Source organism: Callospermophilus lateralis, chromosome 2 (assembly GCF_048772815.1).
Source record: "Callospermophilus lateralis isolate mCalLat2 chromosome 2, mCalLat2.hap1, whole genome shotgun sequence".
Classification (NCBI taxonomy): domain Eukaryota; kingdom Metazoa; phylum Chordata; class Mammalia; order Rodentia; family Sciuridae; genus Callospermophilus; species Callospermophilus lateralis.
This window is the reverse complement of record NC_135306.1, coordinates 194,672,683-194,687,253: the sequence shown is the minus strand read 5'-3', so window position 1 is coordinate 194,687,253 and position 14,571 is coordinate 194,672,683. Positions and strand designations below refer to the sequence as shown.

The following is a 14,571-nucleotide window of genomic DNA, read 5'->3' as shown; positions in this document are numbered from 1 at the left end:
CCATTAACAAAATTCCTGCCACTCATTTTCACAATAAAGCCACTGAGCTCACATTTCAGAGTTCTCTTGAATCCTTGTCATGACAAGAAACTGAGGCACTAGTCATCATAGTCAATTTCATATTTAAATGTGTATACCTTGTAATGTACGTTATTAGTAATGAAGTTTAGAATTGTTCTTTCTCAGTATATACATTTCTCATTCTAGGGAACAAAGAAAAATAAGGATAATTCTCAGAATATAGACTTTCACATATTTCAAGACACTTTAGGCAGTCTTCTTACTTTGCCTGGCTAAATAACCTTATTGTATATTTATTGAATATTTATTTACTTTCTTAAAGGGTTAAAACATATCCCAGAGTGTATGTTCAATATTCTTATTACAACATTAAACTTTATCTGACGTTAAGCACTAACACTAGACTCACTATCCCAAATAAACCATCAAGGCCATGGAGGAAGAAACTCAGGAAACTATTATTTCTATATATCTACAAATATACAGTTTGCAGTTAATTGTTTGAACTGAGTCAGGTTAATTCACTACCAGATTTTGTCAGAGTTACTGACAAAAGCCATGAATCGCAGATTCATACTCTAATGATCTTAGAGAAATTTAGAGATTGTGCATTGATTTTAAAATTTTATGCTCAGCTTGATTCTTCTCTTATCTCCCATTACTGGCTTCATGGCCTTTGATCCTAATTGTATAACCCCTAACTCTACTTCTTGCCTTAATTTAGGTTGATGTCTGCCTAGAATCCTGGACTGTAATTTCACTTTCAACTAACTAATGATCATTAGTGACCATTCCAGTCTTCTACATTGCATTATGATTTGAGCAATTAGTCATTCAAGCAATTATTAACTCTTCTTGCATCCCATCTATTAGGTCAATAATGTGATTTTAGTATGCTACCATAGGAAGTCATCGAAAAATGGAAGGGTTCAGGAGCACATAAAGGTGTTCCTTCCCTACCTACCTCACTATCATTTTGAGGTGGTCTGCAGTGTGTGCTCATTATTTACAAATAAAAAGGTACATAAAAATGCACACGAGGCAATTATTGTTAGAATAATAATGTAGTGTTGGTCCTATGAAAGTTATAGTGTTCCTTGGAGGTCATTAGGATAAGTGCCTGCAGGATTGCTAAGATTGCAGCATTCATATGAATATTTAGGGCACCACAAAAGACAACATAGTCTTAAAAATTTATATGTGAACACCTTTCAGATTTTAATTAACATTCCCTTTTGAATTCCAGTGCCCACTGACTGCTCCCCCACCACAGCCTGGTGCTTTTTGCATTTGCCTATACTTTCCAAAACTCAGGCTGAGGCTGCTGTAAAATCAATCAAGGTTAAAGAAAAATGAAGAAATACCAAGCTGACTCTCATTCTTCACTCCCACTGTGGCCAGCAGGCATTTCAACAGAACATATTTTGTTAACTAATAAAAAATATCATCTAAGCTGGGGATGTAGCTCAGTAGTTGAGCACTTGCAGAGCATGTGTGAGGTACTGGGTTTGATCCTCAGAGACACATATAAATAAAACAAAATAAAGGTATTGTGTCCATCTACACTTAAAAATATATTTTTAAAAAGCCTATCATTCAAACAAACCTTGAATACAGTCATTGAAGTTTTTGTCTCCACTTTCTTTCAAAGTGCACAAACAGAGGCTATGGATTTTGATATTTCCTTAATACATCAATAAGCAATTCTATCCATTCATACATGTTTCTTAAAATTATAATCTATGAAAATATTTATTTCTTCTAATCTACTGAATTGACTTCATTCCTCCACTTATGATTTAAATTTGTCTTGTTTCTTCACAATTTCCCTACACAGCTCTTCCAAGAAAACTTCTATAGTTATCCAAATATTATTTTTTCTCATGCCCAATATTCTTTGCACATATCATCAGAACATTTAAGAAAACATATAAGATTTATTATTTCTATGTTTGTGTTCATGTGTGTTCTCTATTTTACTAAATTCAATAAATTTAATGAAAAAACAAAACCTACCTTTAAGATTTCACTTAAATCCTCTAGTATGATATAGCAATTAAGAACAAAGTTTCAAACTCTGTCAAATTATCCTAGGAATCACAAAAATACAATTTAGCACATTGTATACGCAATGCTCACTGAACTCAATAGACAATACTCTCCCTCAGCCCTGATAGTTTTTTTCCCCCTCTCAAAGCAATTACTAGATTTAAACACATCACAGAAGAAGGAAAAGATGCCCAACATTAAAGTAAATTATCAAAAGACAGATTCTCCTGATATATATTTTTAATCGTGGCCTTCCTTGCCATTATGAACATACTGCATATACATTCTGCCTCACGATTAAAATATTCTGATACATTTTTGCATCCCTTTAAAGGCAATGACTCTTCCAGAATAGAATTCAATAAGGGATGGAACTAACAACATTTTTCCAACTGTCAAACGCTTTTGGTAGGAGCATGGGGATGCCCGAGAAAGAGGCAGATCTTCAACCTATATTCCATGATCATGCAGTTTGCTCACATCTAGCTGCTTACCTCAGGGGACACAGACCTCTGGAGAATACACACTGTTGAGAAGAACTAACAAGAAAACAATTAGAGAATATTTGTCTTCTGTTCATTGGAGTATAATTTCTTCTAAATAAGAAATATGTTATTTGACTTGTCCTAAAAATATGTCACTTCTATATAGAGGTTACATTCTGAAAAGCACACACACACACACACACACACAAATCAAAGTAAAAGCAGGACCCTATTTTTTGCAATAACCTCAATGTAAATATACACTACACTATAAGCAATTTTATTCTTTTTTGATTTGTTTGCATGTGTTTATATGTATTTGCAGAAAAATATTCTATATTTGAACTATATGTTCTTGTATATTCAATCACATTATGGGTATCCTAAATATGTCTTCAGCTGTGGGGGTGGGGTCAGAGAATTGTAATATGTTATATATCGGGGCTTTTATTATAGACCCAGCTATATTCTTCAGAACATCCCTATAGATCTGGCACTGATAGTTTTAATCCTTCTAGTGTAAACAGAACATTTATTCTTATAGGATAAAAAAAATAGTGATGTCAAAATCTTATCAATAAAAATACCACCAAGACTCTCAACTGACTATGAAGTCTTGAGAAATGTACAGAGGCACTAGTATTTGAAAACAAACACTGCTAAGTGCAGTTACAATTGCAACAGTTGGAAAAAACAGTAGGCAAAAATGAAGCAGCATTTTATTTTCATCTTTACAAGTGTCAGCTGTTTTTAATTGGGGGTAGCTAGCAAGTATAATTATAAATAAAATAAATATAAATTCAAGTGTAAATATTTGCTTGGAAGCACTTTGACTGCATGACCCACATCAACACATCTGGTCTGGTATATGAGTGCAAATGACAGCAGAATTTAGTCACTAAAAATACTTCTAAATCAAAACAAATAATCACTTTAAAACAAAATACTGAGAATCAAATCCTTTCATTTTCCTTTTCTATTATTCTTATATCTTACTGTGGCTAACAAACTAAACTAAAAAAATGATGGAAGCCCAAAGCCATGCGTGCCTAGGAGCAATTGTGCAATTAGTTCTACCTTTTAAAAACTATTCATTCTTAATATTATTAAGTTGGCAAAAGGTACATATTCTTTTCTAAATAGCATTCAGGTTTTGGTTAAGGAATCTGTGTATCAGATACTAACAGTTTTATCATCTCATACATAGTCTCATTAGATTTTTAAGGCATTATTTTCAATTGTGTTCCTATACTCCAATGACAAATCAGCTGAAAGAGAAATCAGGAAGCCATCCTGTTTACCATAGCCTTAAAAAAAAGAAAGAAAGAAAAGAAAAAAAAAAGAAAAGAGGGAATGAATCTAACAAATGAGGTGAAAGACTTGTACAGTGAAAATTACAGAACACGAAAGAAAGAAATTGAGGAGACCTAAGAAGATAGAAAGACCTCCCATATTCTTGGATAGGCAGAACAAATATTGTCTATATGGACATATAACCAAAACCACTTTCCATAATTAATGCAATTCCCATCAAAATTTCAATTATGTTCTTTATAGAAGTGGAAGAAGCACCCATTAAATTCATCTGGAAAAACAAGAGGTGCAGAATAGCCAAAGCAATCTTTAGTAAAAATAAATAAATGAAACAAAGCTGAAGGCATTGCAAACAGACCTAATATTATAATATAGAGCTATGGGAATAAAATCAGCAGCATGTATTGGAACCAAAACAGGGAAGAAAACAAATGGAACAGAATAGAAGACAAAGAGTTTAAAACACAAAAACAGCTGACTCACATTAGATAGAAACCAATAACATACTATAGAAAAAAGATAACCTCTTTAACAAGTGGTGCAAGGAAAACTGGAAATAAATATGTAGTGGAATGGAATTATACCCCTATCCCTCACCTTGCATAAATCTCAGCTCAGAGTGGATCAAATATTTAGATATTAGAGCAGAAATACCCAATACTTCAGTATATTGGAACAGAAACTGACTTCCTTAAGTTGGGGAAATAGGTCGGGAAAAATGAAGCAGCATTTTATGTTCATTTTTACAAGTGTCAACTGTTTTCAATTGGGGATAGCTTGCAGAATAAATATTTTTGCTTGGAAGAACTTTGGCTGGCTGACCCATATCAGTGTATTTGATCTAGTATATTAGTTGAAGTTACAGCAGAGATTAATCACTAAAAATACTTTTAAATCAAAGCAAATGATCACTTTAAAACAGAACACTGAGAACCAAAATCATTTAATTTTCCCACTCTATTCTACTTTCATTTCACTATGGCATGTAAAAAAAATAAATAAATAAAAGCAAAGAATAAGAGATGCCCAAAGCAATGTGTGCACTATAGCAATTGTGCAATAAGTTCTATGTTTTAAAAAGTATTAATTCTTTATCACAATAAGTGACAAAAGGTACATATGCATTCCAAAACAACATGCAGATTTTGGTTTCGGAATCTGTGTCTCTGATATTGACTGTTTTATCATCTGATTTGTAGTCTCATTAGATTTTTAAAGAATTATTTTTATGAGCTCTAGTCACGCTTTTTTGATCCAGAAACTAAACCGTTGCTGTATCAACCAAGAAGAGATATTTGCAATATAGAAATAGATAAGAATTGTATATCTTCATTGTGATGATGTGTAACCTTCAGTTAAAATACAGAAGTATCCCAATAACATTCTGCAAATTTACAGATAATGTTTGTTCAAAAAAGATGTCAAATAATCTTTCGTGAAATAATGAATGAAAAGATGGATATGGTTTTATAATTTTTTTTCAATTTTACTAACACAGCAAATATAGTGAGAAGCAAGAAGAAAATTTAAAAAGATACAAATAAACAAAAACAACCCTGAATGACTGGTTAATGTATCAGAACATATTCTTAAAGAACATATGCTGTGATCCAAAGTGAGAAAGTTTTTTATGTGTTTAGGATACAAGAGGTCTCATGCTAAAAAAATGTGGCATCTATACACAATGGAGTATTATGCAGCACTAAAAAATGACAAAATCATGGAATTTGCAGGGAAATGGATGGCATTAGAGCAGATTATGCTAAGTGAAGCTAGCCAATCCTTAAAAAACGAAAGCCAAATGTCTTTTTGATTTAAGGAGAGCAACTAAGAACTGAACAGGGGGAAAGAGCATGAGAAAAATATTAATATTAAACTGAGACAAATGAAGGGAGGGAAAGGGAGAGGGAAGGGAAATTGCATGGAAACGGAAGGAAAACCACATCGTTATACGAAATCACATATATGAGGTTGTGAGGGGAAAGGGGGGGAGGGAGAGAATGGAACAACAACAGACGAGGTAGAGAGGGAAGATGGGAGGGGAGAGGAGGGGGGATAGTAGGGGATAGGAAAGATAGCAGAATACAACAGTCACTAATATGGCATTATGTAAACATTGTGAATGTATAACTGATGTGATTCTGCAATTTGTATTTGGGGTAAAAATGGAAAAGCATAACTCACATGAATCAAATGTATGAAAGATGAAAAAAATAAAAATAAATTAAAAAAAAAGAGGTCTCATGCTTAGGAAAGCTCTAAGCAACGTAAATATTTAGATAAATGGTCAATGATAGTATTAATTTGAAATGGACTAGTGATTTTTTCAACATATTCAAACACCAGTTGATTTCAAGGGTGAACTCCAGAAATTATGTAAAGTTTGAGAATTATTTATTTTAAATTTTAATATCAACAAATGTACACATTCTTTACCCAAGAAAATTAAAAGAGATCTACTCGATGAGGGGGATTCACATAACAGTTCCAGAAGAAACTACTAATATTGTTTAAAAGCTCAGAAAACTGTAAGTGCATTTGTAGTAGAATGAACTTTTACTTCTCTTTCTCACCCTGCACAAAACTCAGCTCAAAGTGGATCAAGAATCTAGGTATTAAACCAAGAATCTTGCATATACTAGAAGAAAACATAGGCCCCAAAACACTTTACATACACAATGCAATTCCCATCAAAATTTCAATTATGCTCTTCATGGGAGTGGAAAAAGCACTTACCAGAATACCCAAAGCAATTCTTAGCAAAAGTAAATGGATATTAAACAAAATTAAGCAAGAGGTATCACAATATCAGATGTATATTATACTAAAGAGCTACAGGAATAGAACTAGTATTGGCAGCAAGACAGGGAAGAAGACCTATGGAATAGAATAGAAGACACAGAAATAAAAACATAAAAACACAGCTAACTCATCCTGGACAAAGGAGCCAATAACTTACATTGAGGAAAAGACAGTCTCTTCAACAAATTGAGCTCAGAAAACTGTAAATGCATACAGAGTAGAATGAAATTTTACCCCTCTTTCTCACCCTGCACAAACCTCAGCTCAAAGTGGATCGAGAATCTAGGTATTAGACCAGAAATCTCGCATATACTAGAAGAAAACATAGGTCCAACACTTCAATATATTGGAACAGGACCCATATATCAAAAATTAAAATCAATAAACAATAAATGGAATTGCATCAAACTAAAAAGCTTCTTCACATCAAAGAAAAAACACTCAAGAATGTAAAGAGAGAGTATACTGAATGGGAGAAAATCTTTGCCACTTGCCCCCAAGATACGGCGTAAATTTTCAGGATAAATATCAAGAACCCAAAAAACTTAACACCAAAAGAAAACCAAATAGCCCAATCAATAAATGGGCAAAGGAACTGAAAAGGCAAGTCATAGAAGAAGAAATACAAATGGTCAATATGAAAAACTCTTCTCTAGGAAGTAGAGAAATGTAAATTAAAACTACACAGAGGTTTCATTTCATTGACGCCGGAATGGCATTATCAAGAGTACAAGTAGCAATACATTTTTGGTGAGGATGTGGGGATAAATCTACATTTATACATTGATGGGATGAGTGCAAATTGGTCCAATCACTCTGGAGAGCAGTATAGAGATGCCTCAAAAAACTAGGAATGGAACCACCACTTGACCCAGATATCCCACTCCTGGGTAAGTACCCATAGGATTTTAAATCATCATACTACAGTGAAAGAGTTCCATTAATGTTTATAGCAGTCATTTTACAGTAGCTAAGTATGGAGCCAATCTAGGTGTCCTTCAGGAGATGAATAGATATAGAAAATGTGGTAAAGATACACAATGGAGCCTTACCCAGTCATAAAGAAGAATGACCTTATGACATTAGTGCTGACAAATGGATAGATCTGGAAACTGTCACGTTAACTGAAGTAAGCAAGTCCCAAAAAACCACAGGTCAGATGCTTTCTCTAATAGATACAAGAAAGGTAACTCACAAAAAAGTGCAGGGGCAGGGGAATGAGGGAAATTAGAAGTGCAGTAGATTAGATAATGAGGAATGGAATGAAGTGAGGAAGGATAGGACACACATGAGATTGCATATTCTATATATTTAGGGTTCAGAGACCAGGAAACTCTGACTCTTAAATCAGATTTCTTGCAATACATTTTCTAACCAATTGTTTAATTTTTTTTTTCTTAGTGACTGTCATTCTATAAATTTTGGAAGAAAAGGAAAGATACACCATACAACACTGACTCCTTTGTTCAAGCAACTGAGTGGGTACATAAGGCAATTTACTGATGAAGACTTACAGAAGAGATGAGTTTATTGTTAGAATTCATGATCAAAGGTACAATTCCAAAACAATCATGTCATATCCCTAAAAACAGGGTACAAGTTTTGTTAGAGGTAAGTATAAATTTTTATTGCACTCAGCATTATCTCAATACATTTCATTGAACTCTAATATATTACACTGGAACTCAGACAACAAGGGATGCATAAAAGTAGTAGCTCTTATTTTTAATACCTACTTGCTGAAGTCTGCCAATAGTTGTCATAATATAACCAAGGGTTCTCATTGTACTTACCCTACTAAGGTGACACAAAAAGTGATGCTTTATAGAACTGCTGGGTCAACACCGTGAGATCTAAAGACTCACATATGAATCTGCTGCAGTCACTCTTCATTCTTGTTTGTGGCACCTCTATTAAGCCCAAGGAAAAGCTAGGCTGTAGCACAAGGAGTGAGTTCTAGATATGGACTTCTAACTCCTTATTCTGACTTCTGTAGTGTTCACTGGCGAAGTTTAGAGCATACTACCCTCTGAAATTCTTCAAAAAATATATATAAAAGCAGCATTTTTTAATCAAACTGAAAATCATAAAGCACTCTGAACATTTATGATCATTTCATATTCAATATTTCATGAATGTAAACATATTAAAACATTCAGTTGAAACAAGTTTCATATAAATATTTTTTTAAGAATTGTGCATGGTTCAGTTATACAAAAACATATTTACCTAAATTTTACATAGAGAGAATGCAGTTTGGCATAGAAGAGCCCCCTGACTGTCTCTTTCACATCTTTGTTCCTGAGGCTGTAGATGAGGGGATTCAGCATGGGGATCATGACTGAGTAAAGTGCAGTCTCCACTTTGACCAAGAGCCAGGAGCTTTTGTCATGGGGCACACAGTAGAGAAGGAGGATGATCCCATGGAAGATGCTGATGGCAGTCAGGTGAGAGGCACACGTGGAGAAGGCTTTGCAGAGGCCACCCTTAGAAGGCATCCTGCTGACAGTAGCAATGATGAAGACATAGGAGGCAAGGATGATCAGGAGGCTACACACTTCATTGAATGTAGAAATGACGAAACATGCCATCTGACTGAAAGTAGTGTCATAGCAGGACAAAGAAAGGATGGCAGAGTACTCACAGACAAAGTGATTCATGATGTTAGACCCACAGTAGGACAGTCTTACCAGAGAATATGTGAGTATCAATGAGCAGAGGCCACCCCACATGTAAGTTCCAGCCACCAGGAGGGCACAGAGCTTGTAAGACATGGCAACTGTGTAGAGAAGTGGGTTACACACAGCCACAAAGCGGTCATAGGCCATCACTGCCAACATGAACATTTCTGTAATCACACATGCACAGCCAAAGAAAAACTGTGTCATGCATCCACTGAAGGAGATAGTTCTATCTTCCACAACCAAGATCTCTAACAGCTTGGGTGTAATCATACTGGAGTAGCAAATATCCAGAAATGAGAGGTGGCTGAGGAAAAAGTACATGGGTGTATGAAGCTTGGGATTGATCCTTCTCACTATGATTATGCCCACATTCCCCACCAGAGTGACTGTGTAGATGGTGAGGAACAGCAGGAAGATAGGTGCTTGAAGCTGTGGAAATTCTGAGAACCCCACCAGGATGAATTTAGTTACAGTGCTCTGGTTTCTGACTTCATGTACCATGATTCTTCTTTAAGGAAAAAAACAGGAGGAAAGAAATAAAATTGGAGCATCAGAACATGACATGTTGTAATGGCAGAGACTTAGGTGATGTTCAGTGTGGCCCAGTGACGGAGAGAGCTGTCAGTTTTTCTGTGGTAAGTCCTCTGCTTACCTTTGCATTCTTACTTGACCCATTACCTGGTCCTGGATAAAGAGGAAGTTACTATTTTCTTCAGGACTGTACTTTTTTTTTTTTTTTAACCTAACTAAAAAAGTGGTAGTGATCATCATTATTTTATGTATATAAATGTGTATAAATGTATCTGATGCATGGAAGGCTTCATGTGAAACTATTTTGTGACAAGCACGGAGACAAGTAGAAATGTCGGAAAATCATTGAGCTAATTATATTTTTTATATGACACATCAAGAGAATCCTTGGGAACAGGAAATAGTTCTAAATGCAAATGCAAAGAAATGAATAAAAATTTGAGGAACAGAATATACCTCCTCAAACTTTTACAGTTCTTTATCAACATAATTAATTTTTCCATGTTCAAGACATATTCTAGTATCTTATTGTTTTTTCTTTCCTTACTTTTTTCTATTTCTTTTCATGTTTTTTTTTTTTTTTTATTTGGTTGGTTAATTGGTTACAGAGTCCTTGCATGTAATACCACTGAACTGCATCTCAGGTTGTTTTTTGGGACAGGGCCTCACTAATTTCCTTAGATTTGGGGCTAGCTCCCCAGGCTGTCCTAGAAGTGCAATTATCCTTCCTCAGCTTCCCAGGTATCTGGGATTGCAGGTGTGCTTTGACCTAGCAAACCTTATTTTCAATTTATCATGAAGCATCTACTGAAGAGGACTTTTAAATATATCATCAACCCTTCCACTGATAAATACATTCTTGCAGTTATATAAAAAAACTGCATGGTCATTTAGAAAGTTGACAATGCTAAATATTTACAGCGATGTGCTGAGTATTTGTAAAATACACAGTTTCATGTGGATTAACTTCCATATGTGCATTTTATAGCACATATTTTATTAAACACAAAGAAACAACCCATTATCAGCACTTAAATAGACTACTAAAAATAGTAATTTTTCATTCCAAGTATCTATCACCCTTGCTTCATGAGTCATTTTAGGAGTGCTGACCAAAGAGAACTAAAAGCATATGTAAGACTGAATAATAAAAACATCCTATTTTTGTAATCCACACAATGTCCGAGTGAATACAGAGATCAAAAAACTATGATGTTAACACATCTGAGAACCAGGACAATTTTTTTGTTAATGTGTTTCAAGTGACAGGATCTGTGAAACCTACCACTATTTGTCCCAGCACAGAGCACTGCTATACCTTGCAAACTTGACATGGTGCAATGGCAGAGACTTCTTAGGTGAGCTGGTGACCTTTGCAAACAGTCACACATAGGGATACTGGTAAACCATAAACCCCATATTTATACCTTAGGATCTTGAACAACTAGACCTAGACATTTATATTCTAACTTCTTTTTGTTTTCAAATTCAGATTCCTTTTTGAATTCCAGTGCCCATGCACTCCTTTCCCAGTGCTTAGATAATGCTCACTTTGCATTGCTCCCCAACCACTGCCTGGTGATTTTTGCCTTTGCTTATCCTTTCAGATGCTCAGGTTGGGGCTATTGTAAAATCAGGCACAGTAATGAAAAATGAGGAAATATCAAGCTGTCTCTCATTCTTCACTCCTATTCTTGCCAGCAGGCATTTCAACAGAACATTGCTTACTATCTAATAAAATCTATTCTCCAACTAACCCTTGATTACAATCAGTGACGATTTTGACTCCACTGTCTTTCAAAGCGCATAAATGGAAGCTTTTGATGACATTTCCTTAATACCTCAACAAGCAATTCTGTCCATCCATACAGGTATCTTAAAATTGCATTCTCTGAAAATATTTATTTCTTCTAATCTATTGTATTGACTCCATTCCTCCACTTGTGTTTTGATCTTGTTTAATCACAATTTCCCTGTATGTCTCTTCCAAGAAAATGTATATGGTTATCCAAATCTGAGTTTTTCTCATGCTATACATTCTTTGCACTTATATTATCAGAACATTTATGAAAGCATAACAGATTTGCTATTTTATGTTTGCATTCAGGTGTGTTCTCTATTTTACTAAATTCAATAATTAATGAAAACAAAACCTTACCATTGACAGTTCACTTAAATCCTTTAGTGTGACATAGAATTCAGAACAAAGTTTTAAACTCAGTCAAATTATCCTTGGAGTCATGAAAACTGAATTTAGTATATTGAATATGCACCATTCACTGAACTAAGGAGACATTCCTCTATCTCAGACACCACAGTTGTTTTTGTTTTTGTTTTCTCTCCAAGCCATTTCTGGATTTCAACACACCTCTTGGAAGAATGCAAAGATGCCCAGCATTGAAGCAACTCACCAAAGGACATATTCTCCTGAAATACATTTTTAATCTTGTACTTCCTTGCCATTATGAACACACTTCATGCACATTCTGCCTCATGATTAAAATGTTCTTATACATTTCACATCCCTTTAAAGGCAGTGACTCTTCCAAAATAGAATTCAATAAAAGGAGGGAGTTAACATTGTTCCAACTTTCAAAAGCATAGTGATGCTGTGATAAAATACAGCTCATGAACATATATCCCATGATAACGCTCTTGGTTTTACATCTAGGTATTTAACACTAGGGACACAGACCCTGGAGAATCCTGGTTATTTTGAAGAAGTATAAACAAAAAGAATTAGAGAAATTCACTCATCTGTTACTTGGAGAATAGTTTCTTCTAAATTGGCAATATATTGATAGACTTGTCTTAAAAATGCCTGACTTCTATATGGAGGTTATACTCTGAAAAATCACAAAAAAAAAACATCAAAGTAAGAACAGGACCATATTTATTTCAATCATGCCAATATAATTATATGTTATAAGCATTTTAGTCTTGTTTGATTTGTTTGCATAACATTCTGCCTAATCATAGATAAAGTTTGTTCAAAATAAAAATGTCAAAAATAATCTTAGTCTTGAAATAATGAAAAGATGGATATGGTTTTAGAATTTTTTCATGTACCAACCTAGGTACATGTATTTAGACAGAACTCTACACTGTGGTATATTTTCTGAATATGCCTTCAGCTAGGGAGTTCGGAAAACTTTCATATGTTAAGTATCTGGCTTCTACTATAGACCTAGCTATATTCTTCAGAAAAGCCCTATAGATTATAGCACTGGTATTTTTCATTCATCTATTATACCTGCTGCATTTACTCTTGTAGGGTGCAGGTCATTGTAAAAACAATAGTGGTGTCAAACACTTACCACAAAATAATACCCAGTTTCATGACTGACTATGAAGTCTTGAGAAATGTGCATAGGCACTGGCATTTGAAAATAATAAATACCAAGTTATTTTTGTGGTTGTTGTTGGTTGGTTGTTTGGTTTTTACAGGGGATTGGAAATTCTGACGCAGTTACACTGGAGGAATTGGGGAAATAGGTAGGGGAAAATGAAGCAACATTTTATGTTCATCTTTACAAGTATCAACTGTTTTCATTTGGGGATAGCTTGCAGAATAAATATTTTTGCTTGGAAGCACTTTAGCTGGTTTACCCACATCAGTGTATTTGTTCTAGTATATTAGCTTAAGTTACAGCAGAGATTAATCAGTAAAAATAATTTTAAGTCCAAGCAAATAAGCGCTTTAAAACAGAACACTGAGAACCGAAATCATTTCATTTTCCCTCTCTATTCTACTTTCATTTCACTATGGCATGTAAAAAAAATAAAATAATAAAAGAAGCCCAAAGCAATGTGTGCACTATAGCAATTTTGCAATTATTTCTATGTTTTAAAAACTACTAATTCTTTATTAAATTAAGTGTCAAACGGTACTTATGCTTTCCAAAACAACATGAAGATTTTGGTTTAGGAATCTGTGTATCTGATATTGACTGTTTTATCATCTGATTTGTAGTCTCATTAGATTTGTAAAGGATAATTTTAATGAGCTGTGAACATTATTTTTGATCCAGGAACTAAACTCTGGCTGTATCAACCAAGAAGAGATATTTGCAATATAGAAACAGATAAGAATTCCATATCTTCATTGTGATGATGCTTATCCTTGAGTTAAAATACAGAAGTATCCCAATAACATTCTACATAAATATAGATAAAATCTGTTCAAAAATGATGTCAAATATTCTCATTCATAAAATAATGAATGAAAAGATGAATACGGTTTTATATTTTTTTCACTTTTACTAACATAGCAATTATAGTGAAAAGCAACAAGAAAATTTAAAAAGACCCAAACAAACAAACAATAACAACCCTGAATGACTGGTTAATGTATCAGAACATACTTTTAAAGAACATATGCTGTGATCCAAAATGTGAAAATTTTGTATGTGTTTAGGGGACACATGCTTACGAAACCTCTAAGCAACATAAATATTTAGATAAATGATCAATGATATTATTAATTAGAAATTGAGTAGTGTTACTTTAAACACATTCAAACACAGTTGATTTTAAGGGTGAACTCATGTAATGATGAAAACATTAAGAACTATTTATTTTAAATTTTAATATCAACAAATATACATATACTTTACCCAAGGAAATGAAAAGGGATCTACTTGATAAGGGGGATTCACATAAAAATTTCAGAAGGAACTTCTAAT

General features: G+C 34.0%; 1 protein-coding gene across 1 annotated transcript; it reads right to left on the bottom strand.

Moving 5' to 3' along the window:
* Positions 1-8,896: 8,896 nt before the first annotated feature.
* Positions 8,897-9,856, bottom strand: LOC143390415 (olfactory receptor 1165-like). Its single transcript, XM_076842806.2, has one exon. The coding sequence runs from the start codon at positions 9,854-9,856 to the stop codon at positions 8,897-8,899; it is 960 nt and encodes a 319-aa protein (XP_076698921.2).
* Between the last annotated feature and the right edge of the window lie 4,715 nt (positions 9,857-14,571).

Bases quoted from the DNA above. Each gene is read 5' to 3' on its own strand.
- LOC143390415 (XM_076842806.2), bottom strand. From the start codon at position 9,856: ATGGTACATGAAGTCAGAAACCAGAGCACTGTAACTAAATTCATCCTG.